Source organism: Rattus rattus, chromosome 18 (assembly GCF_011064425.1).
Source record: "Rattus rattus isolate New Zealand chromosome 18, Rrattus_CSIRO_v1, whole genome shotgun sequence".
NCBI lineage: Eukaryota > Metazoa > Chordata > Mammalia > Rodentia > Muridae > Rattus > Rattus rattus.
Window position 1 is genome coordinate 28104118 of NC_046171.1, and position 25557 is coordinate 28129674.

General features: G+C 51.2%; 1 protein-coding gene across 1 annotated transcript in view; it reads right to left on the minus strand.

The window, feature by feature from the left end:
- Positions 1–1081: 1081 nt before the first annotated feature.
- Hk1 (hexokinase 1) overlaps positions 1082–25557 on the minus strand; it is a 46846-nt gene continuing 22370 nt past the window's right edge. Inside the window, exons 7-17 of the mRNA XM_032888314.1 lie at positions 24869–25024; positions 20986–21219; positions 17654–17958; positions 16066–16214; positions 15689–15808; positions 13416–13511; positions 12661–12760; positions 7440–7623; positions 6139–6294; positions 3526–3759; positions 1082–2029 (exon numbers count right to left, since the gene is read on the minus strand). Coding sequence (XP_032744205.1) covers positions 1882–2029; positions 3526–3759; positions 6139–6294; positions 7440–7623; positions 12661–12760; positions 13416–13511; positions 15689–15808; positions 16066–16214; positions 17654–17958; positions 20986–21219; positions 24869–25024 — 1882 coding nt within the window. The 3' untranslated portion in view covers positions 1082–1881. The remainder of the gene's footprint in view (positions 2030–3525; positions 3760–6138; positions 6295–7439; positions 7624–12660; positions 12761–13415; positions 13512–15688; positions 15809–16065; positions 16215–17653; positions 17959–20985; positions 21220–24868; positions 25025–25557) is intronic.

The window sequence follows — 25557 nt, forward strand, 5'->3', positions numbered from 1 at the left end:
CTCATAATAGTGCCACTCCCTGGGCCAAGCATATTCAAACCATCCCAAAAGGTAACTGAGGGTCTTCCTCAGGGTTGTGGGCTTCCAAAGAATATAGATTCCCGGCTTTGCACAACTGACTAGTTCTGTTTTCCTATTGGCAACTAGAGCTTTTGATCAGCTGATTGCCACCAAGTGGAATGGTCACTCCAGGCTGGCCTACACTCACCTTACTGTAATGGCCTCTGATTCTCTTTACTTCTTCGGTCCTGCAGATGGCCACATCTCTTGTAATTTTACTGCAGCACCCCCTGTACTGGCGCCTGCCTCCTGGGAGTATTCTGTCTGTCTGTCTGCCTGCCTTCCTGTCTGTCTGTCACACACCCACACACAGAGTCCATTTCCCCCTAAGCTGCCCCCTCGCAGCATCTGTCAATCTCTGAGCAGGAGGGCCATGAAGGGCCTTAGAGGAACATAGGTAGGCAGGAAAGGGAAGGCAGGTTCCCTGAAATGGCAGCTTCTAGTTCCAGAAAACATTGCCAGGGGAAGGCATGAGGGTGGCTATCTAAAAAGGACCAATAGGGAGAAGGGAGAGGCCCCAGAAGCTCTACAGAATACCCAAGGCAGACCTTGAAAACCCCTGGACACCCAACACCCTGGTTACGAAAGCCTGTATTGCTTTCTCACTAAGCCAGCCAGCCCCAGGTCGTCAAGTTCACTGCTCACCAACAAGTAAAGAGAATGATCATTTCCAGCCTTGAGGTTGGGGCTTAGGATGCAAGCACAAGGCAGGTGCTGGGATATCAGGCCAAAGGCTACTTGTGTGACATTTTGAAGTAGAGAAGCCCTTGTCTGAACCAACTCTGGGGGCTGGAGACTTATTTTTATTGCTTCATTTCATTTGGGATAGGCCTGCCTGAAACTATTTAGCCAAGGAGGGTCTTGAACTCATTCCTCTGTTTCCCAAGTGTTGGGATTACAGACACACCTGGGACGCTTTTAAGCTTTCTCCCTAACCCATGAGTCCATAAAGCCTCTAGTCTGGCTGTCACCATATGCTAAGCCCCCCCACCCCCACCCCAAGCAAACACCACTCAGACTCTTGAATCAGTACAAAGTTTACTAGACGTACAACAATGGCTCACTAAAGCGATGGGAAATTCCAGTGATGGTGTTGTTTTGTGGGTTGGTTCCTTCTAGCAAGATGTTCTCCCACAGGACTGCCCACCTTAGCGCACCCCTACCACCTCCACCCCCACCACCACGAGACAAAACAAAATGCAAGACTGTCAATAATGTGGCTAGGACTGGCTCCACGGACGGACACACAATTCACAATTCAGTGGCATCGATACATCCAGACGGGATGGCAGGCTGCGGCGGGTGCTGGGAGGGGAAGGGAACGAACAGCAGTGCCATGTCCACACTCGCCCTTCAGGCCACGCCCCTGTGGGCAGGAGTCCGGCAGTGTCTGCTGGTGATAACACACTTCACACGGGGGAGGGGGGAGGAGAGGCGACTCCACGGATGGGCTTGGAAGGGCCCAGAAGACTGTCCAAGAGAGGGGACTCTTTCCTAGCTGGACATCTGCAGTAGACGCACGCGGGTGCCGCTACGTTCACGCATGGGCAATGCATGGCCAGGTCGAACTTGAATCATGCAGAGTGGCAGGGCGGGGATTAGGGGTCCAGGCGAGAGATCAGATCAACAGCACACGCGCTCTGGGTGGTATTCTACGTGGTGCTCCGTTACTGCGGTCCCCTTCCTCCCTCTGCGGCGGAGTGGGCGCTGGCGCTGGGTCTCCCAGCGGGGCTTGCTGGGTGGAACACGGGGGTGTGGTCGTCGGTTCTAGAGAGGAGTGCTGGAAGGGTGGCGGGCTGGGGGCTGGGAGGATCCTGGCTCTTAGGCGACCGAAAGGTCTCCTCTGAGCCGCACGCCCACAGCTGTGATAAGGGCGGCCCCCTTGCCGCTGCCGTCTTCAGACAGGAGGAAGGACACGGTACACTTTGGTGACAGTTCCTTCACAGTTTGGTGCATGATTCTGGAGAAGCTGAAAAGGCGAACGATGGGGGAGGGGAGGTCAGTAGACGATGAGGCTCGAGAACTGGGGTTGACTGAAATTAGAAAGATGTGCTAGAGAAAGGGGTGAGAAGGGGCTGTAAACCCAGCTGGCTCAGTGACACCTCAGACGGCAGAGTGCCTGCCTAAGCTCTCAGGAGGCCCAAGCCCTTGAATCTGAGTCTCATCACGGAGGAGGTGGAGGTAAGGAAGATCTATAAATTCAAGGGTGACCCCCTCAGCTACATATTAAGTTGGAGGCTAGCCTGAGCTACAGGGCCCTGCCTCAAAAAAGACACAACAAAAAGTTGTATAAAAATTCTATCATAACGTGGCTAGGACTGATAGATGACACTCGATACACGTAAATTCTGGTCCAGTCAGGAGCTGGAATCTATGAAGAATGGCAGTCCAGAGCAGCTTCAAACTCCCTCAGATGCCTGGCTTATGTTGTGCTGTGGGGAGAATCCAGAGCTTCATAAGGAGAGGCAAGCACTCTCTCCACTGAGCCACCCTAATGGGCACAGTTTCTGAGTGATGGCTCCAGGGCACGGGGTCAGCCTGTGGCCCGGTTTGGCTGAGATGGTCTCCGGTAACTAACTGTGTTCTTTTTATTGCTAAGGGGGCGTGATTGCTAATTTTGGTTGCCAACTTGACTACATCTGCGATGAACTCAATCCCAAGCATCGGGCACACCTATGCAGGATTTTTTCTTGCCCGGATGATTTGAGAGGGTGGGGAAGATTCCCCCTAAATCTGAGCCACGTCTTCTGGTGACAGCACACAGAGAAAGACGTGGAAGGAAGCTTTTGCTTTTTGCCTGTCCCCTACCCCTCATCCACCCTGTTGCTGAGGCATCCCTTCACTGGTATCCGGTTTGACGACTTCGGGATTCCAATGCAGACTGAAGACCAGCTGAGATGTCCAGCCCCCTGGACTGAACAACTTTCAGATACTTTATGTTGAGAGGCAGCCATTGTGGGATTAGCTGGACAGACGGATGTACTTTTAATATAGATTCATTCTGTTGGTTCCCTTCCTCTGTAGAATGCTAATACACGGGGCTTCTGTTCAGGCATGGTCACTGTCCCTATGGCCCCAGCTTTGGAACATATGATGGGTTCAAGTACAGGGTTTACAACTCTGATAAGGTTCCTCCTCACCACAGCCCGGGCCTACACTGCTCCCATTCTACAGGACAACAGCTCACTTCCCTGGTTCTGAATTTCCTTTTACCAAGCACAGCTGGCCAATGTGCACACATGTTACACAACTGCATATACACCTCAGAGGGCCAAAAGGAAGCAGGGGGAGTCCTACCCTCTGCCTGTGTGAGCTGGCTCAGTTGAAGCCCTTCTCTGTCTCCCCAAAGTCCCTTCAAATACTACGGCTACTCAGGGCCTCAGGCTCCTGTCCCTCCCTCCGTGAGGAATCATGTCGACACCCTGTAACCATCAGACTCCCCAGCCAGGAGGAAGCCATACTCACTGTGGATGAAGTTTGTAGAGCGTCCCATCCACTCCCACAGTTACATTCAGATGGTCTAGGCCTCTGTTCTCTCTGATCTTTTCCACCACGGCGGCCATGCCGGCACCACACAGCTGAGCTGCCCGCTTGGACACCACCCCACACACGGTCTTGACCAGGATACTGTCATCACACGTGCTGTTCAGACCCAGCTGCTGAAGGATGGCCCGCACCTGGAGCAGCGCTAACCGGTCACTGCGGAGGACAAAAGCCAGTGAGCTGGATGGAGCTGGCCCACGGAAGCTTTGGAGCAAAGGACGGGCCCGAAGCATTCTCCTTGTCTGTGAATGGTGTCTTAGGGGGTTATTCCCCTTCTGAATAGATTTTTAAATTAAAAGAACACACACACACACACACACACACACACACACTTGTAGTGTGTCTATGTATATGCCATGGGTGCCCAAACAGGCCAGAAGAGGGCGTCAGATCCCCTGGATCTGGAGCTACAGGAAGCTATGACGTGCTTGATTGTGCGTGCTGAAAATCACACTGTGGACCATCAGAAGAGGTGAGAGCCATCTCTCCCACCTTTGGCTGATAACTGTGTGTGTCTGTGCTGGAGTTACACGTTCCTGCGACAGCCAGAGGCGTCCGAGCCCCTGGAGCTGGAGTCACAGGTAGCTCTAAGCAGCCTGAATTGAGGGCTGGGAACCAAACTCAGGTTCTCTGCAAGAGCTGGACCTGCTCTCAGCCAATGAGCACTAATCTCTTCGGCACATCACTTTAAACCAGTGATTCTTAAACCCGTGGGTCGTGACTCCTTGGAGGTCTAATGACCCTTCCACGGGAGTCACTTAAGACCATCAGAAAACACAGGTTTATATTATGATTCATAGCAGGAGCAAAATTACAGTTACGAAGGAGCAACGGAAATAAGTTTATGGTTGGGGTCACTACAGCATGAGGAACTGTATTAAAGGGTCGCAGTGTTAGGAAGATTGAGGGCTGCTGTTCTGGGTTTTGTTGTTGTTGACAGGGTTCCTCTGTGTAGCCCTGGCTGTCCTGGAACTTACTCCATAGACCAGGCTGGCCTCAGGTCTCAGTGATCTGCCTGCTTCTGCCTCCAGGGTGCTGAGATTAAAGGCCTGTGCCAGTGCTACCTACCCAGCTTGCTTTAAACTTTTTAATGAGTCCAGAAGTACCACATGCTTGACTACAGAAATTAAAGTTGAATAAATTAAAACTCTCTCTAATCCTAGTGACCCCAGGAAACAATATTACATTCTTTTTCTCTCCCTCCTCCTCTTCTGTTTGAGAGAGAGGGTTGCCCAAGGTGACCTAGAGACTCAACCAGTTCCCACCTTCCCACACTGCCCATGTAGAAAGGATCACTTTGAAACTGTAATATTCCTAAGGATGACAGCAGGGCTGGGAAGTGGCTCAGTGGGGACAGCATTGGTTATGAAAGCCCAATGAACTAAATCTGATGCCCAAAGCATCCCCACACAAGAGCAGAGGCTAGCCTGAAACCATGGAGCGGCCCCCTCTCTGCCAGGTGAGAGGAGTCCTCTGACAAGTATGCACTGTGGCACAGCACATGCGTAGAGACACACACACACACACACACAGACACACACACACACACACACACACACGCACTCTCACACAGAGTAATCTTTAATGCCATTCGTTTTCACACCTCGGCTTACCTTGCATTCTGTGTCAGCCACGATGACCTTTGTTCCCTTGCTAAAGGGTCATGTGAACAACCTAGTGTACCCCAGGGGTTTCCCTTCTCCCAGTAAACTGAAAGAGCTGAGATGAGACTGGCTAGCCTTTCTCAAGGCTATGCATTGTATATGCACTGCATGTATGCAATCACTACCTTGGTCTGCATTTGAGACAAGGCCTCAAATAGCTGAGGCTAGCCCCAAATTCACTAGGTAGAAGAGTTGGGCCTACAACTCCTGACCCTCTGGCCAGAACTCCTACACTAAGCTTTCATCATCCCCGTCTTAAAGAGGAGGAAATGAGGACCTGGGGAACTGAGGCACTCCTGGAAGCACAGTCAGGCAGGGAGGTCCATGGGGTCAGAACTGTTGGGATCTGCTCCCCACCCCCCACCATGCTTCTGCCATTGGCATGAAGTAAATGTTTTCCTCATTGTACTATTTGCCTCCCTCCCCCAAATGCCAATCTTTAAAACTTTACAGAACCTAAGGAGCTCTAGTTTGTTCTGTCTTTCTGTCTGTCTGTCTATTAGGCTGTCAGAAAGTGGCAGCGTATGTGAGGATGCTGGGAATGATGACAAATAGAGGGGCCCGTTTTGGAAATCAATATGGTGGTTCCTCAGGAAATTGAAAAGGGAATTTCCATAGGGACCAGCCAGTCCACTTGTGAATATATGCATGAGACAAGACATAGCAGGGACCAAACAGTGGAAACCACTCAAGCTGCCAGACGCTAGCAGAAGCAGGAAAACGAAATTCGATAGGGGCACCCAATGGATGCCCTAAAAGGGAGGGACCAATGTGGATGAACCTCAAGATTGCTATGCTAAGGGAAGTCCTGTAAACTCACGTTTAGAGTTCGCCGAAAGCAAAATGACGCTCAAAACCGCTCCCTACTCACCTCTCAATCTGAGAGAGAAACTTGGTCTCAAAGATGCCTCGGGTCTTGAGTGGCTCAGAGATCTGTCCCCGGAAGAGGAAGCCTTTCTTGGTGAAGTCGATCAGGATGTTACGGACGATCTCACCCAGGTACATCCCACTGATCATTTTCTCAAACCTGAGTCGAGAGGAAGGGAGGGTGATAAGCAGGAGGACCACTCGCCTTCGGGCCCACAGTCACTCCCGGGCCCATGACAGCCCCATTGAGGGTGTGATCTCAGTCACATGCCTGTCCTGTGCCTCGATGACAGGGCTGACGGGGACCTAAGAAGCCCTTCTCCCTCCCCACACTGATGCCTCCAGCAGCCACAGAGCTGTGTTAGGTGGCCTCCTTCCTTGTCTTTGTCTGGCCCTTTCTACTCTGCTCTTAGCCACAGGCCACACCCAAGAGAGGGCCACTGCAGCCTGGTACTCTTCCTGTTCCAGCCTCTCACACCTCACCCTTTTACAGAGCGCACACAGGCTCCCTCCCTCTCACCACCACCACCACCACCACCACCACCACCACCACCACCACCACCACCACCACCACCACCACCACCACCACCACCACCACCACCACCACCACCACCACCACCACAGTGACTCCCGGTCCTGAGAAGACAGGGAGTGGGTGTCTCGCTGAGACGTCACAGCCCAGCACAGTAGGCCCTCAGCAGTTCCAGACTAAGTAACAGTCTCAGCGGAGTCTTACATGGATAGAGAGAGAAGGCTCTTTGGTTTTTATATTCATTTTTTGATGGTTTTGGTTGGTTGGTTGGTTTTTGATGGTTTTGTCATTAACAGAATTCTGGTTGAGCACAGCGTGGGGCAAGCCGGGAGAGCCGCAACACATTCAGGATTAAACTGAAGCCGATTTATTTTCCAAAGGACATAACCTGGACCATCTCATCCTGGCTACATCAGTGAACAAGAACCTCGTTCTTGGGAGACCGGGGCAGGCACCTCATTTGTAAGTGGACACTGCCATTTCAGAACCAATCTGTGACCTGAGTTGCAAAACTTTGAGGAGCCACAAGGGGGCGCAGGATCTTGACGTGAGAAGGGAGTCTACCTCACCCATGGATGGAAGGAAGGCTTGGCTAAACTCTTTCAGACCCTGAAGGGCAAACGAGGCTGCGTGTCCACTGTGTCAGTCACTTCCAGAAATGGAAAACCCGATTACACCAGAGGGGTGGACTTCCAAGCCCCTGTGCAGAGTCCCTCCTTCCTGCCGCTTAGGATGCAGTCAACCTCCACAGGGGCGCCCAGCGGGCTGATTACCTTTGTTTCCCAGAGTTTAGAGAATATTGGTCCACCACTTTGTCAAAGTCTGTTCTGATGTCATCCAGACACCCATTGTCACCAAAGGCGCCCCACTCCATGTTGATGCACATCTGGCCCTGGTTCCCCTCCACCATCTCCACATTCTTCATCTCCTCCATGTAGCAGGCATTGGTGCCCGTCCCTAAAACACCAGGGAAGAGGACAGTGATGGGGCTGGCGTGGGGGTGGGGCTGGCGTGGGGGTGGGGTGGGGGGTGTTTCACACCGGGCCTTCACATGACAGGAGAGGGGACTTCACACCAGACACTTCACACCCAGAGCTCTGATGCAGGGCAAGGGTTGATTACGATTTTTAAATTGTCATAGGCACACAGATTTGGATTAAATATACCCCCTCCCCTCCAGCCCTTCCCCTATCCTCTACCATTTTTCCCCACTCAAGTCTATGTGACTCCCTCTAAAAATACCCACTGAGCACAACTAATGCTGCCTGCGTGTGGGTTAGGGCCTGGTCTGGGGCACAGGGAGGTTCTCGGGGTCCCCATCTCCAAAGAGAACAGAAAAACTGACTCTCTTTCCCCCAGCAGCTGTCAGGGGCTTCTAACTCCTCAGCTAGGGCTGGGATCATGACCCTCCCTGATCTATGCTGGGATCGTGACCCTCTCTGATCTATGGTGGGATTTGTCCTCCTTGATCTATGCTGGGATCGTAACCCTCTCCTGATCTATGCTGGGATCGTGACCCTCCCCTGATCTATTCTGGGATTTGTCCTCCTTGATCTTGCACAGGATCTGCCTGCAGTCGGAGCCTCCGATTTCATGTGTGCAACTGCCCTGTCATATGTGCAAAAGGCTTTTTCTAGACCACCCCTGGCTCTTATAATCTCCCGCCCCGCCTCCCCCCACCCCTTACACAATGATCCTTGACCCTTGGCAGGCCTTGACCCCTGGCAGGAAGGGACTGCATTCTATCAACTGAACTACATCCCCAGCCCCAGTGTGTATATGTGTGAGGTATATACATACATACATACATATATGTGTGTGTATATGTATATATGCTTGGTTTTTGAGACAGGGTTTCTCTATGTAGTTTTAGCTGTACTGGAACTCCTTCTGTAGACCAGGCTGGCCTCAAACTCAGAGATCTGCTGCCGCTGCCCGCTGCCTCTGGAGCGCCGGGATTAAAGGTGTGCACCACCATTACTCAACATATATTTCTTTCTCTCTCTCTCTCTCTCTCTCTCTCTCTCTCTCTCTCTCTCCTCTCCCCTCTCTCTCTCAAATGTACATTTGGTGATTGCACTACGTCTGGGTAAGCGGTTTCAAATTCCCTGGAATTTTAGTTACAGTTGTGAGCTGCCATGTGGTTGCTGGGAATTGAACTCAGGACCTCTGGAAGAGCAGCCAATGCTCACAACCACTAAGCCATCTCTCCAGCCCTATAGTTTTGGATGGTTTTTGTTGTTGTTGTTTATTTTTGTTTGTTTAGCCTTGGCTGTCCTGGAACGTGATCTGTAGACCAGGCTGGACTGGAACTCATAGAGATCCACCCGCCTCTGCCTCCCAGGTGCTGGGATTAAGGCATGGGCTACTACGATCCAGCTGGGTATATTTCTTGAAAATCAACAAAACATTTTGTCTTCTCATTGCTTCTAGGGAAACTTAAATGGCAAGTCTGAGGTAAACTATAAAGAGGGATGGAGTGATCATCTTTGAAACAAACAAAGGAACAAACAAAACCCATGGTCTTTCTATGTAACCCTAGCTGGCCAGGCACTTACTATGTTGACTAGGCTGGCCTTGAACTTATGGCAATCCTCAAGTAATGATTGATGGGGGAGGGTCCAGCCTGTGGTGGGTGGGGCCGTCCCATTAGGCCCAACTTTGATTAATTTACATTTTGCCTAAAGTCTAACCTGTCAGCCGGTTCAGACAGTGCTGCATTTATGTTGGTATATGCTCTTACAACACAGGAGGTATTGTGCGTGCTTACACACACACACACACACACACACACACAGATAGGGACACACAGTAACCAGAGGACGGTCTACTTTCGTACCTTGCCTGTACACTCGTGGTGACTACATCTAGTCAGCGAGCATCTGAGTGCGGGGCCACATCCCACCTTTCTAAGCAACAGCTCCTTGCCTTGCTGGTACCACAGACTATCTAGTTACGGTTACCATTGCTGTGCTGAAACACCACCGCCAAAACAACGTGGGGAGGAAAGGGTTTACTTGGCTTACGCTTAAATATCACTGCTCATCACCAAAGGAAGTCAGGACAGGAACTCAAAGCGGGACAGGAACCTGGAGGCAGGATCTGACGCAGAGGCCATGGAGGAGTGGGTGCTGCTTACTGGCTTGCTCCCCATGGCTTGCTCAGCCTGCTTTCTTATAGAACCCAGGACCACCAGCCCAGGGACGGCCTCACCTACCACAGGCTGGACGCTCCCCCATCAATCACTACTTAGGAGAATACCTCACAGGCTTGCCTACAGCCTCATCTTACAGAGGCATCTCCTCAGTTGAGGTTCAGTCCTCTGATGCCTCTGGCTTGGGTCAAATTGACACAAAACATAAAACCAAACAGCGCACAGACACCATAGAGTATCTGCTGCTCCTAAGACAAGAAGAGTTCCTCTGGGTGGGTGTGTGGTTTCCGGGAAGCCTCTGGTGTCCGCGTTTGACCTCCCTACAGTGTATCTTACTCAGTATCCCCCAAGACTGGGAAGGAGCACAAGTTGGTGCAGTTTTAGCCTACAAGGGGCTATGGACCCGAAATGGGAGGCACATTATTTTCACTATTTTTTAGTTACTTATTTTGAAACTGTGAGTGTACACACATGTATAAGCCTGCGCGGATATGGAATCAGAATTCACCTTGCAGGAGAGTTCAGTTCTTTCGCTCTACTGCGGCGTGAACCTGGGGATTGGGCTCAGGCTATGAGGCTTGGCAACAGGCGCCTTTAGCCACTGAGACCCCCGCTGCTAGCCTGCCCTCAGTCCACTGAGACCCCCGCTGCTAGCCTGCCCTCAGTCCACTGAGACCCCCGATGCTAGCCTGCTGTACAGTAGTTTTAATACCATGACCTCTGGCTTGTGGTCCCTGGACTTCTCTTACTTCGGAGACTGAAAACTCTTGCCCTGAAGCCTGTATTTATGAAGATCTTTGCTAAGTCTCAAAGAACCCAGGACAAGTCTCACCCAGTACCTGTGGCTCCTCCCACACTTCTCTCCCCGCCCCCTAACCATAACTCCCCCAGCTTTTCTCTTATATAACTCAGCCATCTCGTCCATTGAGTGTTCTTCTCCCCACCACTACTCCATCCCTCCCTCCCTCCCTCCCTCGGCCTCTCTCCCTCTCCTGCTCTCCCCTGACCCCCCTCCACCTCTCCTGGCCCAGTCTCTATTCTGCTAGCCCTGTTCAGTCTGGCCTCTTCCAGATGCCTCTGGCTGAACTCTCCCTCATCCCTACAATAAAGGCCTTCTCTGCAGCCATACCCCGGAGCGGCCACGTTCCCATTAGCACTCCATGACTCAAGGGGGTCTGTAGAGAAATGTTGCTTCCTATCAACTGCACTCGCCATAAAGCTTGCAGGCGTGAGCTGAGCAAGCTTTCCCTCAATTCAAGGGTAAGGCTCCCCATCCTACCCTTACCACTGCTGGATTCTTTCTGGTTGTTCGGTTCCCTTCTACCCAAAGTACAAAAGAGGAGGGGGAAAAAAAAAGGAGCCAGGGGAAACAGAGATGCAAAGAAAGCCGAAATACGCAAACTGTATTCCCTGGCCATGAGAATTCTGAACCAAGAGGTCGGTTGACAGAGGCAAGGGAAAGCTGGCTGAATCCTGGCAGCAGCTCCTCTCTGGAGCAAGGAAGGTGAGGCCGGCCTCAATGGGAATATGCCCAGTCATGCTGGGTCTGCAGGTCTCACCTAAACCCCGCCTAAGCTTTTCATGGGCAAAAGGCAGGGCGGGGCGGGGCAGGGTGGAGCCCGCTTTGCCAAAAGGAAGAAAGGAATGAAATCTCAGGGGCAGGAGCTGAATTCCTTTAATCGGGCTGTGCTTCCTGATTTTCTGTTTCAGCGGTGGTTACAAGTGGCTTCAGAACACATAGAAAAGCTTCCCCCATGCAGCCTGCGTGAGGCCCATCCCAACCTTCAGACGCTAAAAAATGATCTCAAGGTGTCCAAGAAGTGACTGAGAAAGTGTTTAGGGAGTGCAATGGTTAACTTTAACTGTCAACTTGACACTGCCTAGAATCACCTGGGAAGAGGAGGGGCTGTCTGCATTGGGTAGAAGGAGAATCTTATGTTAGTTGAAATCCTAGCCCACTGTGGGCAGCACCATCCCCTAGGAGATGGTCCTGACCGGGATAAGGGGGAAAATCAAGCTGAGCACAAACAAGTGAGTCTGTACATTCATTTCTTTCTACTCTTGACTATGGCTACAATATGACTAGTTGTTTCAGGTTCTTGCCTATTTGTAACCTGGAGTTGAGGGCTAAAATAAATCCTTTTTCCCCTAGGTTTTTTCTGTTAGGTTATTTTATTATATCAGCAGGTGGCAGTGAGGACCAATATCCAAGGTGGTTCTTGGACCTCCAGAGGCACTGTGTGGCACATGCACTCCTGCACGCACACTGTACATACATCACATGAGCGCATGTGTGCCCGCGTGCGCGTGCGCGCACACACACACACACACACACACACACACACACACACACACACACACACACACACATACACAGGGTTTAATCCTCTTGAGGTCTAGACCTCTAATATGTTTGGAACACAAGAAAACAACCTACAGGGCTGGGGTCACTTAGACGGTGGCCACAGACCATGAATGGTGCCCCAGAGCAGACTGGCCCTTCCCAGCTACAACATGGTCAGGAGTGGAGATGGTCTCTACTTCCTTTTTAGCCCTTGAGTCTGCACATGGTCTGGTTTCAGCCACCCCACTCCATCTACCCAGAACACATGAGCTTTTTTGTGCCTCGTTCCTGGAGAGCTCACTGACGGACGGTCCAATCCTAATGGATGTGCAGCCATCATGGGGTGCAGCTTGCCTCCATACAGAGTGCTAGAGGGGGTAAAAGTGGTACCCACGGATCAACCATTTCCCCACTAAGGACTGAGCTGCTGGGTTTCTAAAAAAGAGTAAACGCCAGTGTCCCCTTCCTAGAGAAGAGACCCTTTGACGGCACTTACCCACGATGAGTCCAATTTCGCAAGTGGGTTCTTCATACGCACAGGTCATCATGGTGCCCACGGTGTCGTTGACCACAGCCACCACATCCAAGTCAAATTCCTATGAAAAGAAAGGGACACGTATGTAGGGAAGGGACAGCTAGCCCTGGCTTACGCCCTGCTAGTCCAGGCTCTGGACTGCACGCTTCTGGGAAGCAGGGTTGAGCTCCTGACTGTGTTCACTAAGTGGCAACACTGCCTATAAGCTTATTCCCACCAACGGGGCCATCCATGTCGGAGGCCTGCACTCTGAAAAGCCTGGCGGGCGGGTCCCGGGTGTGTGCGCTGTCAGAAACTTTCCATCTTTCTGTCCCTGTGAGTCATGATTTTCTCTCTCCCTGAGTGGACCATTCTTCACCATTGTTTAGTATGTGTGCATACACATGCCACAGCACGTGTGTGCAGGCCAAAGGATAAACCACAGGAGAGGACTCTCTCCCTCCACCATGTGGGTCCTAGGAACCAGACTCAGGCCCTCAGGCTTGGTGGCAGCTGCTGAGCCATCTCACCAGCCCCATGTCATCCCTTAACGATACAAAAGGGACAAGTGTCAGTGTCACTAGAACGCTGGCAGTGACTGGAGTGGGTGGTGGGCGGGCATACGACCTCCAAATCACATGCTTCTGCGGCATTCCAATTCTTCACAGAAAAAGCAAGTTTCAGTTTTGTAACACCCCTCCCCAAAGGCAGACATTATCTTAGGAACATCAAGTTACCTCTCTCCTCTTCACCGCATCCCTCAGTAAGGTTGCTACATCATGGCCCTCACAGTCAGTGGCTTTGAAACCCTTTGTCCATGAGATCAAGATTCCCTGAAAGAGGAAAGGCACCCAGAGAGTTTAGGTGAGGAACCTTCAGGCCACTCTGCGGTCAGGAGACTGTGATACCCCACCTCCCAGGCAGTAACCACAGAGGCTGTGTGTCCAGATGCTGCTGTGCCAGCATCACACTCAGTACAAGTAAGCATGAGTGGAATCCTGTGGCTGGTCCTCTCCCACCATCCCCACAGACATCTGCTTTCCAAACCCACTTCACAGATGGAGAAACGGAGGCACATAAGGTTGGTTGTGGACTTGTTTAAAGGAATGCAAAATTGTAGTAAGCCTGTTGTTACTTTATAGACTTTATACGCTCTTGGGGAAAAGTGCTCTGTGTGTGTGTGTGTGTGTGTGTGTGTGTGTGTGTGTGTGTGTGTGTGTGTGTGTGTGTGTGTGTTTGATCCCCAGTACCGCACAAATCAGGAATGATAGTAGGCATTCATAATTCCAACCCATGGGAGATAGAGGCAGGAGATTAGAAATTATGGGCTATCCTTGGCTACACAAGGAATGTGTGTAACAGATTCCTAGCCTGGGCAACATAAGTCCCAACCTTTAAAAAATGTTTAGAGTTGTGCATGTCTATATGTGTGAGCATCTCTCTCTCCTCTCTCTCTCTCTCTCTCTCTCTCTCTCTCTCTCTCTCTCTGTGTGTGCTTCCCTCCTTTTGATGTTGCTTGTCTGAAATTATTTAATTCCTGTGTTTTCATGGCTGTAGTAAACCTCCTTGGGTTGGAATTTTTCTGATATTACCTTACTTAGCTCTCCTGGTGCTGCCAATCAGGCCTTAAGCCGTCCCTCAGGCCCTGCCCTGGCCGTGTCTCCACTTGTACCATGCATGGCCAACTGTATATTTTCAGATAGGCTGGCTCCTCCCTCAGGGATTCTGTGCCACCTTCTCCCTCTTTGCACACAATATATCCACCCACGCCTGGCCCTTCCCACACAGTGGCAGAGTGCCTGGTTCGTGCCTCTGACGCCGGCACGGACATAGGAGCCCCACTAAGGACAGAAACTGTGACTGGATGGAAAATAAGAAAGAAAGAAGAGGGCATGCCTACTCCTAAAGTGTGGAGATGGTTTTTATTGTAGACTTAAGGGAGAAAGCAGAGGGAAGAGCCCAGGCTGAACACGGCAGGCAGGCCGACTTAGACAAGACCAATAGAGGAGAAAGGGAGGAGAGCAAGAGAGGAGTCACCAGCCAAAACAAGGAGCCCGGCATAGCCTAAAGAACCAAGATATATAGGGATCAGGCTGGGGGAGGGAGAACGGAAGTCCAGCCCCCAGGAGATTTAGGGTAGAGAGGGTAGGGAGAAAAGTGTGGGAGAAGCCACAGGTAGAGAGCGAGATTTGTCCTGGGTTGAGATCTAACAGGAACCCTCCACCCTGTACCCACACCTTAGTTTGTTACGGGGGTGGGGGAGACCCACGCCCCCATCTGGGACCCTTTTCGTCCCATAGATTAAGTATTTACGAAAGGTTTGTTCTAACAGGGCACTGTGGCAGGGCCTAGGGGCATCCAGCATCTTGCCATACGAGCAGCCAAAAGGAAAGCCGCCAGGGGCTGAGGGTGTAGCTAGTCAGCAGAGTGCTCGCCTGGTGTGGGCAAAAGCCCAGTGAGGTCTCGCATGCCCGCAATGCCAACATCTCGGAGGTGGATGCAGTGGCATCAGAAGAGAAGGCCATGGCCACAGAGCAAGTGGGAAGCCAGCCTGGGCTTAAAGGAGTAGGGGGAAGATGGGGTTGAGGAGGAAGGAAAGAGGAGCTGGTGAGCCACTAAGAAGTGTGTCAAGTCCTATAATGAAGGTCATTCTTTGTGCCCAGAGGCCCCAAAGGTTCTCAAAAGCCATGGCTCCGGTTTTTGTTTGTATTTTTTTGGCTTCTGTGAGACAGGGTTTCTCTGTGTAACCCTCGCTGTCCTAGACAGCCTAGACCAGACTGGCTTGGAACTTGAGATCAGCCTGCCTCCGACTCCTGAGTGCTGCCACCACCATCTATGAAGACGGCTCCTTTCAGCAATGGCCGAAGAGTAGAGTCTTAGGACGCTCTGGAGAGGGTGACCCATGAGGCATGTAAGGCTGTCCTAGACATCTTGGGATGTCACTGAGATGGGCAAAAACCCTAGCCACCCGAACCCAACACTGTCGGGTCCACAGGAAAGAGAGACTCACACAGTCCAGGCTCGCCTGATGGCAGGGAAATGAGAAGGTGAAGCCCAGAGGCATCCGGGGGCCTTTGATCCCCATGTAGTCCAGGAAGTCGGAGATGCAGGAGACGATGTGGTCAAACAGCTTTAAGAGAAAGGGAACAGATTACCCAGGCTCTCTTCGGTTTCACACTTTCAGCATGCACACACACACACACACACACACGCACGCACGCACACGCACGCACGCACACTTTCTCCAGGAACTTCTCAGTCACTGGAGTATCACGGGCTCAAAGGCCCTGATGCTTTAGGGCCACGGGGCCAAAGTTACAGCATGACATAGCAGACATGGGTTATCTCATGACCACCAGTGCCACTGGCCAGCTGTGCCCGCCTCACCTCATCCCCGGTGCCCTGCATGATTTCCAGGGGAATGGAGTAGATCTTGTTGTGCATTTCCACTGTTCTCTTTTTCCCACTGCGGATCTTTACCAGCAGAACCCGGAAATTCGTTCCTCCAAGATCCAAGGCCAGGAAGTCACCGTGTTCTGTCACAAGGAAGGGCACAGAGAAAGCCTCAGGTGGCTGAGTGCATCTTGGTGGCCAGTAACCCCCAGAAGTCCCCCATCCAGCATTACGGGGACTGCTGTGAATGGTCCCTGGGGTATAGAGCATGGTCTAGACTCTCAGTCACAAGCTGGTCTGGCATCAGAACGGTGGCCCCAGGAGGGTTCTACTTGTCACAGTTAACTTCACCGTTACTTAAAATCCTGATAATATCTTCATTTTAGTGACTCTCATATAAAACTGCATAATTTGTATCAACGTATAAATCTAAAAATGACCACAGCCCGGCTTCCCTCTTTGCAATGTGGATGTATGGTTCTTTGTTATTTGTTTTGTTTTGTTTTGTTTCAAGACGGGGTTTTCTCTGTGTAGCCATGATGTCCTGGAACTCACAGTAGACCAGGCTGACCTCGAACTCAGAGATCTGCCTGCCTCTGCCTCTCAAGTGCTGGGATTAAAGGTGTGTGCCACCACCATTCAACCTGGGTGTATGGTTCTTGCTACTGAAAAAATGGAAGAACCTGTTTCTCTTCTTTTTGGATTCTGGGACCCAGAGGGAGAGGCGTAGGCAAAGCTGGGCCAGTCCTGGCCTTGGCCTCCAGATTCTGCTTCTATCCAGTAGTAGAGCCACAGTGACCCAAGGATGGGAAACCCATGGCCAGCCACCCTGTGCTGGGTATAAAGACTGAGGTTGGCTTCTCAGCTGACCTCCAACAGAGATCAGCAGACCCTGGCCTGGATTAGCAATCACACAGCTGACCCACTGACCCGCTGACCGTGGTTGAGTTACACGACTGAATTTGAGGACACCCTGGCCCACTTCTGCCTCACCAAGCAGATGCTGATGGAGGTGAGGATGTATTTTTCTATACCACACAATCATTCTTCTGAGGGTGCCCCCAAGAATCTCTCCAGTGTGGCCACGGAACTAGCCTCCGTGAGGGGTAGAACGCTCAGGGATGCGAAGCCCCAGGTCTATCTCCCTCATGCATACCCTGACACTACTTAAAAGATGAGGACCATGTGAATTCTTCTGTTGGCTGGACTCATGTGGCCTGGGCTGGCCTCGAACTCACAATGTGGCTGAGTGTGGCCTTGAACTCCGGAGCCTCCTGAGCGCTCAGAGCACAGGTATGGACTGCCATGCCAGCTTCCCATTGTGCAGTTCCAACAATGTTTTACAAAGAGCACTAGCCTGGGAGGAAAACTGAAGTGCTCTAAGTCCCGGAAGACACATACACACACACACACACACACACACACACACACACACACACTGGATTGTGTGAGATGCCAGCTCTTGTAACATTAGACATGGCCAATCCAACAGCATCCTCAGGAGAGTCCAATATGTCCCCTACTCATCCCTACCCGACCCGCTTCCTGGGACAGAAGTGTGGCAGCCCCATCAGGCCCTCACCAGTCCCATCCGGGATGCTCCGGACAAAAGAAGGCAGCATTTTGACGGTAGCTTTGCTGTTGGTCTCCTTCCTCAGCCCCAATTCCATCTCTGACCGTAGCCTCTTCTTCACCTCCATCAGCGTCTGCTTGCTGAGGCGGAAGTGGGCCAGGGTTTCCTCAATCTGCCGGTGCTGCTCAGCCAGGCGGTAGGCTACTGCCGTCACCATGGCGGCCCCCTTGCCGCTGCCACTCTCTGAGAGGAGGAAACGGACGTCGGAATCAGGCACCAAGCGCCTCAGGGTCTTGTGGAACCGCCGGGAGTACCTGCAGGAGGAAGTGGAAGTGGGTGAGCATGGCCGGCTGGATCAGGCTACCTGCTGGGGATGGCTGGGGACGGCTGGGGATGGCTGGGGACGGCTGGGGACGGCTGGGGACGGCTGGGGACGGCTGGGGACGGCTGGGGACGGCTGGGGACGGCTGGGGACTCTCCCTCTGGTCAGAACGCTTTAATTCCACTCTGTTATTTTTCCTAATGCAGCCTCTAGGTACCTGCTGTACAAACAATGCGTGACACTTAAAAACATTTCCAAAACCGCTTAAGACAATAACAACAAAAAAGGGAGGGGCTTGTTATTTTATGCTTATTACCTACAAAAAAATTTGAGGTCCACAGACCATCTTTGTGTGAAACAGGATGACTGCTAACTCCAGACCAACCTGGGCTACAGAGTCAGTTCTAAGCAGGCTGGAGCTACATAGCAAGACTTCGCTTCAGGGCAGAGGGGAGATGGGACAGGAAGGAGGTTGGGAGGGGAGACCAGGAATGGGGACAACATTTGAAATATGAATTAATAAAATAACCGATTAAAAAAAAAAACTCTGCTTCAAATGACCAAAGAGGGGGTCGGAGGTGTTTCTGTTCTCGGCTGTATTATAGCACCACAGGGGCCAAAGGCAAGCACTTCAGAGTCAGATCCAAAAACAAGGGTGAATGCCAGCTCTTGCTTCCGTGGCAAGCGACCTTGAGCCGGTACTGACCTTGGACTTCACGCTGAGTGATGGGAAACGAACAGGTTTAGTAAGGAGCCCACACAGGCACTGACTCAGAGGCAGAGCTCAAGAATCCCTCTTGGTTCTTGATTTTTATTTCACTTGGCTCTCCCCCTTCTCTAGAAGAAAAGCTTAGGCCAGCCTGAGACAGAGGTTGTGGTCTCCGGTCTGGATGGCGGCAGGCCAAAGGAAACAGGAAAAGCCATTTCCCCAAAATACCAACAGTCACTGCCTCCAAGGCATGGCTTAAGAACGACTTCTATTCTTTTTGAAACTCTTGTAAATGGCTGCAAGTTGCTAGTAATGCTGAAATGAGGAAACACCTGTTCTGAGTTAGTCTTTGTGTTCGAGCACAGGCTCCCGGACGAGGACTCACAAGCAGGTCTACAGACATGAACCCACGTCTGAGCACAGGCCTGGAGGTCAGGGGTTAACCTCAGGCAACTTCCTTAACTGCCTTCCACCTTATTTTCAAAGATAGGGTCTCTCCTGAATCTAGGGCTCACTGACAGGCTAGACATGCTAGCCAGCGGGCCCCGGGGAAATTCTGTCCCTACCCTCCCCCTGCTACTACAGGTACATGCAGTTGTACTTGTCTTGGGTCCTTAGGGAGGCGCATCACGTGTTCCAACTTGTGTAACACTCACTTTCCCGACTGAGCCATCACGCCAGGTCAAGGTTACTCTTTAAAATGTGAAGGTGTGGGTTCAAGAGAGATGGCTCAGTGGTTAAGAGCACTCGCTGCTCTTCCAGAGGTCCTGAGTTCAATTCCCAGCAATTGCTTGTAACTACACTTCCAGGAGATTCAACAGACAATTGTGTAGGCAAAACACTAATGCACGTCAAATAGAACTAAGTTATTAAAAGCAGGTAAAGGTTCAAACGGAAGTAGTTTTGGAGCAGGGAAACCCACCACACCGCCCCAGCATGCTGTACAGCATGGATACTCCACACCATGGATATGCCACTGTAGTGACGACTAGCTACGGTGACAGACCTGGCCTATTTTTAGATAAGGGACTCACTAGTTATACCAGGCTGGCCTCAAACTCACAAGGAGTTTGCCTTTGCCTTCCCAGTGTCAGGGTTAAAGGAATGGACCTCCATGCTCAGCCCTAACAAGTTTTAATGTCACGCTATAAACCTTTAGGCTTTCTTGTCCAAAAAAAAAAAAAAAAAAAAAAAAAATTAGCCAAGAATTCCAAAGGAAAAGCTGCATGCAGTCGCATAGACCGGTGGCCCCAGCTACTCAAGAGCTGAGACAGAAGGATTACTTGAAACCTACAGGTTCAGGGACAGCTTGACCTGAGATTCTGCTTATTAAGGGAACCAAAAAGAAAAGGAAAGGATAAAGAAAGGAATGATTGATTTTCTCTTTCAAATATCTTTAAAATACAAAAAAAATAATTAGCAAAATTGTAAACCTGGAGGCTGGCATCTCCCAGCTAGCGTAAGGCTAGCCCCATTGGCCTCCGGGAAATACGTCCTTGCATTTGTGCAAGCGTCCCCAGTGGGTAGGCTATGAATCTGCAAATACGAGCCTTGGTCTTGCAAACCAATGCCGTGGGCAGAGATTCCGCCATTTCAAAAGTTTCAGCCACATTTTCTAGGGCCCAGGAGACTTTCCAAGCTCAGGGTGGGCCAGCACCATCAGCAAGCAAGAAGGCAGCTCAGCAGAAAAGCCTCTCCCGGTCTGTAGAGATCACTTATGATCTCTGGCTCTCGGATGGCAGGAGCTGACACGTGCCTATTTGAAACAGCAGTGTCTGAGGCTCATATCGGAAGCTTCTGAGACAAGGACCCGGATGCCACCAGTCATGACAGCACACGCTTACAATCCTAGCATCCTGGAGGCAGAGGCCAGAAGGTCAGGAGTTCAAGGCCAGTCTCTGCTACACAGCAAATTTTGGGCCAGCCTGGGCTACATCACTGTCTCAATAACAACAACAACAACAATAACAGTAACAGTAACAACTACCAAAACAAAAAATGCAGAATACCTATGACCAAGTTCCAGCTCTAGTGGAGTAAAGGGATATAACGCAGCCTGTTTGTAGACACACTACACCTCACGTTCCTGTCTGGAGAAACTTCTATCTCACCTTGGGAGATAAGAGACCAAAGTGGACTGCAGAAGCTTTGTGAACATGTGAGAAGGCACCTGGGGGCGAGGCGTCCCAGACGAGCAACTCCTAGCCTTGCTTCCCAGAACCAGGCCGTGTCTTATTTTCCCAAACCATACCCTGGGCGTGCAGTCTGCCTTGTGGAGAAGGGCTTTGGCCTCAGATGGGGTGGACTCACTGTGGGTGCATCTTGTAGAGAGAACCGTCCACGCCAACCGTGGTCCGCAGCCTGGGTGTGCCCTTGTTGTCCCGCAGGCGGTTCAAGATGGCACCGAGCGTGGCGGCCACCAGGTTGGCTGACCGGAAGGAGACGATCGTGCAGATGTGCTGGACCGACACACAGTCAGCATCGGACGGCTCCACTCCCAAGCGGGTTAAGATTTCCTTGGCATTTTGAATGCCTTCCTTATCCCTGGGAGGAGTGAGGTGGGGAGGGAGGGGAGAGGAAGAGAGGGGGAGGGGAAGGGAGAGAGAGAAATGAGAGGGAGAAAGAGAGAGAGAGGAGAGAGGAGGGGAGAGAGAGGAGAGGGACAGAGAGGGAGGGGGAGGGAGGGGGGGGGGGAGAAAGGGAGGGAGAGAGAAGGGGGGGGAAAAAAAAACACACAAAAAAACACAGACACAGAGAGAGAGAGAGAGAGAGAGAGAGAGAGAGAGAGAGAGAGAGAGAGAGAGAGAGAGTTCAGGCTCACGCCAGGCTGTGGAGAGGTTATCAGAGCTGGGAGGCAATGGTGGGGAAGACAGAACCCATTGCCCAGCCTGGCATGGGAGCAGCTCTGTGGAACGCCTGGGGTGGGTGCTCTTGCATGAGAAATATCTAGCTGGTGGGAAAACGCTACCAGGCCGGGTATGTCATCCCAGGCCATCGAAAGGGGAGACTGTGCATGTGGCCTGTGGTGAGAGCTGAAGAAAGAGCTGTTTTACCTGGGGGTTAATTAACATAGCTGAGGGGACCCTCCCCTCATGGAGCATCCGACTTGCTTACACATATATACCAACGTCGTCTGTAAAATTCTAATTTTCTGCATGTGTCTTGTGTATCTTCTGTTGGTTTCATTCAGAGGTACTGCATTGTTCTGTTGTTGTTATACAGGGGTTTTTTTGTTTGTTTGTTTGTTTGTTTTCTTTTTTTCAGAGCTGGGGACCGAACCCAGGGCCTTGCGCTTTCTAGGCAAGCGCTCTACCACTGAGCTAAATCCCCAACCCTGTTATACAGGGTTTTAAAACAATCTTTCTCCTGTCTGCCTGTCTGTCTCTGTCCTTTCCCCCTTGCATTATAGTTATGGTTCTCAGTAACCAAAGACCCAGTGGTAGAACCAGGCCAAAATGAAGAAGGCAGGCGCTCTCTTGACTTTGCCAATGACTCTAAAGTTAAATTACAGCATGCGCATGCATGTGCACACACGCACACACACATTCTCACACACATACACACTCTCACACACACTCATACACACACACACACAAACTCTCACACAGACACTCCTACATACACACATTCTCACACACATACACACTCTTACACTCACACACACACACACTCTCATACACACACACACACACACACACACACACACACACACACACACACACACACACACACACACACACGGAATCTCGGGGCTGGGGCTAAAGGAGAATGACCGTATATCAAACTCCAACGCACAGCTTGGGCAGAGAATAAGCTCTTACCCTCTGTACTGGCTGGTTCTGTGTCAACTTGACACAAGCTGGCGTTATCACAGAGAAAGGAGCCTCCCTTGAGGAAATGCCTCCATGAGACCCAGCTGTAAGGCATTTTCTCAGTTAGTGATCAAGGGGGGAGGGCCCAGCCCATTGTGGGTGGTGCCGTCCCTGGGCTGGTGGTCCTGGGTTCTATAAGAGGGCAAGCTGAGCAAGCCAGGGGAACAAGCCAGTAAGTAACATCCCTCCATGGCCTCTGCATCAGCTCCTGCTTCCTGACCTGCCTGAATTCCAGTCCTGACTTCCTTTGGTGATGAACAGCAGTGTGGAAGTGTAAGCTGAATAAACCCTCTCCTCCCCAACTTGCTTCTTGGTCCTGACGTTTGTGCAGGAGTAGAGGCCCTGACTAAGACACTCTCCCAGCAGCCTCTTCAGCCACAGAGATGGCCGCGCATCGAGCTGTCAGAGCTAGTGAAGCTCCACTGGCCCTGATGTAAATCCTCAGGACCAGTGAGGACACACTGTGGGGGTGACTCATATGGGGACCAGTGGCCCAGAGCAGTGAGATGCCTCATGTCTTTGTGTCCTTGATGGCCTTCCGTGGCTATGTGATTCCTCCTGAAGTAGGACTCGAACATGGTGGAATGGAAGCTATGCACAGCATCGGGCTCATTTGGACTGCACCACACTGTGCCCCCCTCAGAGTCAAGATGGTTGCTTCTGAGAATCCTATGGGACAGTAGAGGGCAGAGGGCAGAGGGCAGGATGCTGCCTGGACTTTGTATCTATTAACAAGTGTTCCTCAAACACTTCCAGAGAACATGTGGAAGCCGGGAGAGGTTTTGGGTTCAAAAGAAGTTTTGGGGAATGATGGGTTAATCACAGTGGTCAGGCTTCTTTAGTGTTCTAAATAATGAATACTATAAATTATTATTTCCCATAAAACCCTCCAGTCATTGAGTGGACACCTCTAGGCTTCCTAGAACATGGTTTGGGAGCGGCCATGATACTAAGAGAGAATTCCAAGAACCCAGGCCCAGGTTTGGTCAGCCCCTTGCTCAACACTGGAGTCATCTGCTTCCTGGACCCAGATCTTACCCAGAAGTGTGTGTGTGTGTGTGTGTGTGTGTGTGTGTGTGTGTGTGTGTGTGTGTGTATAGTGTGTGTGTGTGTGTGTATAGTGTGTGTGTGTGTATAGTGTGTGTATGTGTGTGTATATGGTGTGTGTGTATAGTGTATGTGTATGGTGTGTGGGTGTGTGTATAGTGTGGGTGTGTGTATAGTGTGTGTGTATAGTGTGTGTATAGTGTGTGTATAGTGTGTGTGTATGGTGTGTGTGTATAGTGTGTGTGTGTGTGTGTGCGTGTGTGTGTGTATGGTTGTGTGTGTATGTGTGTGGTGTATGTGTGTGTATGGTGTGTGTGTGTGTATGGTGTGTGTGTGTGGTGTGTATGTGTGTGTGTGTGTGTGTGTGTGGTGTGTGTATGTGTGTGTGTGTGTGTGTGTGTGTGTGTGTGTATGTGTGTGTGTGTGTGTATGTGTGTATGGTGTGTGTGTGTGTGTGATGGTGTGTGTGTGTGTGTGTGTGTATGGTGTGTGTGTATCTGTGTATGTGTCTGTGTGTATATCTGTGTTGTGTGTGTGTGTGTATAGTGTGTGTATGTGTGGGTGTGTGTGTGTATGTGTGTGTGTATGTGTGTGTGTATGTGTGTGTGTGTGTGGTGTGTGTGTGTGTGTGTGTGTGTGTGTGTGTGTGTATGGTGTATGTGTGTATAGTGTGTGTGTATGGTGTGTGTGTGTATGTGTGTGTGTATGGTGTGTGTGTATATGGTGTGTGTGTGTGTGTGTGTTTGTGTATGTGATGTCTGTGTAGCATGGTGTGTGTGTGGTGTGTGTGTGCTTACATGTGATGTCTGTGTATCATGGTGTGTGTGTGTGTATTTGTGTATGGTGTGTGAGGGTGACAGAGGGGACTGGTTTTGAAACTGCACAAGAAAATCATCCATAAAGCCCTTGTGCTAAATCCTTTCCTTCTTACATTTATTTATTTTTATGCCTATGAGTGTTTTGTTCACCACATGAACGCCTGTGCCTGCAGCGGCCGGGAGAGAGTATTGGTTCCCGGGAAATAGACACAGATTATTGTGAGCTGCCATGTGTGTGCTGGGCACTGAACATGCTAGGCCAACTCTCCAGTCCCCTGGGTTGTTCTTAATGACCAGAAGGTACGGCCAGGGAGACCAGCTGGAGTGTTCATCTGAGGGGCAGGGGAGATGGGCCCAGGAGGCCTGGTGCATGGAGATAAGAAACCCCCTCCCCTTGTTTAGTCTCAAGAGGTAACAGGCCCCTGCCTTCCCTTCCATGCCCCCGAAGGTACCTACTTTTCAATGGCGGACATGTCACTAGTGTTGAACTTTCCCCTCGTGAGCAGCTCTGGAGTAATGCGCCCTTCGAATAAGAGGCCTTCCTTGGCCATCTTCACCAGGATTAGCCGGACCAGCTCCCCCAGGTACATGCCGCTCACCATCTTCTCGAACCTGCAGGAGCGAATTTCACGGGTGTCAGTGTTCCCTCTCTGCTCCAGTGGTGCGTCAGCATTCGAGGGAACAGCAGAAGAGCAGAGGGGACCCCGCTGTGTCTGTCTCTCAAGCTCCCAGTCTCCGGGTCAGCAAGATCCCTCCTGGGATTCAACAAGGAGGGGGGCAAGGATGCCGATTCTGGACAGGGCGGCCACCCAGGAGGACACTGCAGGGCAGAGACAGGCAGGGAAGGCTGTGCCTGGAGGTAGGGGGATGTTAGGATTTAAATGGGGGTGACAGTGCAAAGGATCATCTCCTACACGACTCCATGACTCCATGGTGTACTTTTCACAGGGCTGTCATTCCTATCCATCCAGCATAGCCCCATCAGGGGGAACGGATAGAGGTAGCCAGGAAGTTCCTAGCTCACCAGAGGGAAAATGTCCTCTTTTGGAAGATGGGGAAAGCTGTATTCCCTGGGGGGAAGGGCACTATATTTGTACATTTGGTTTTTGACTAAGACAGATATTTAAAAATTATCAATTATGTTT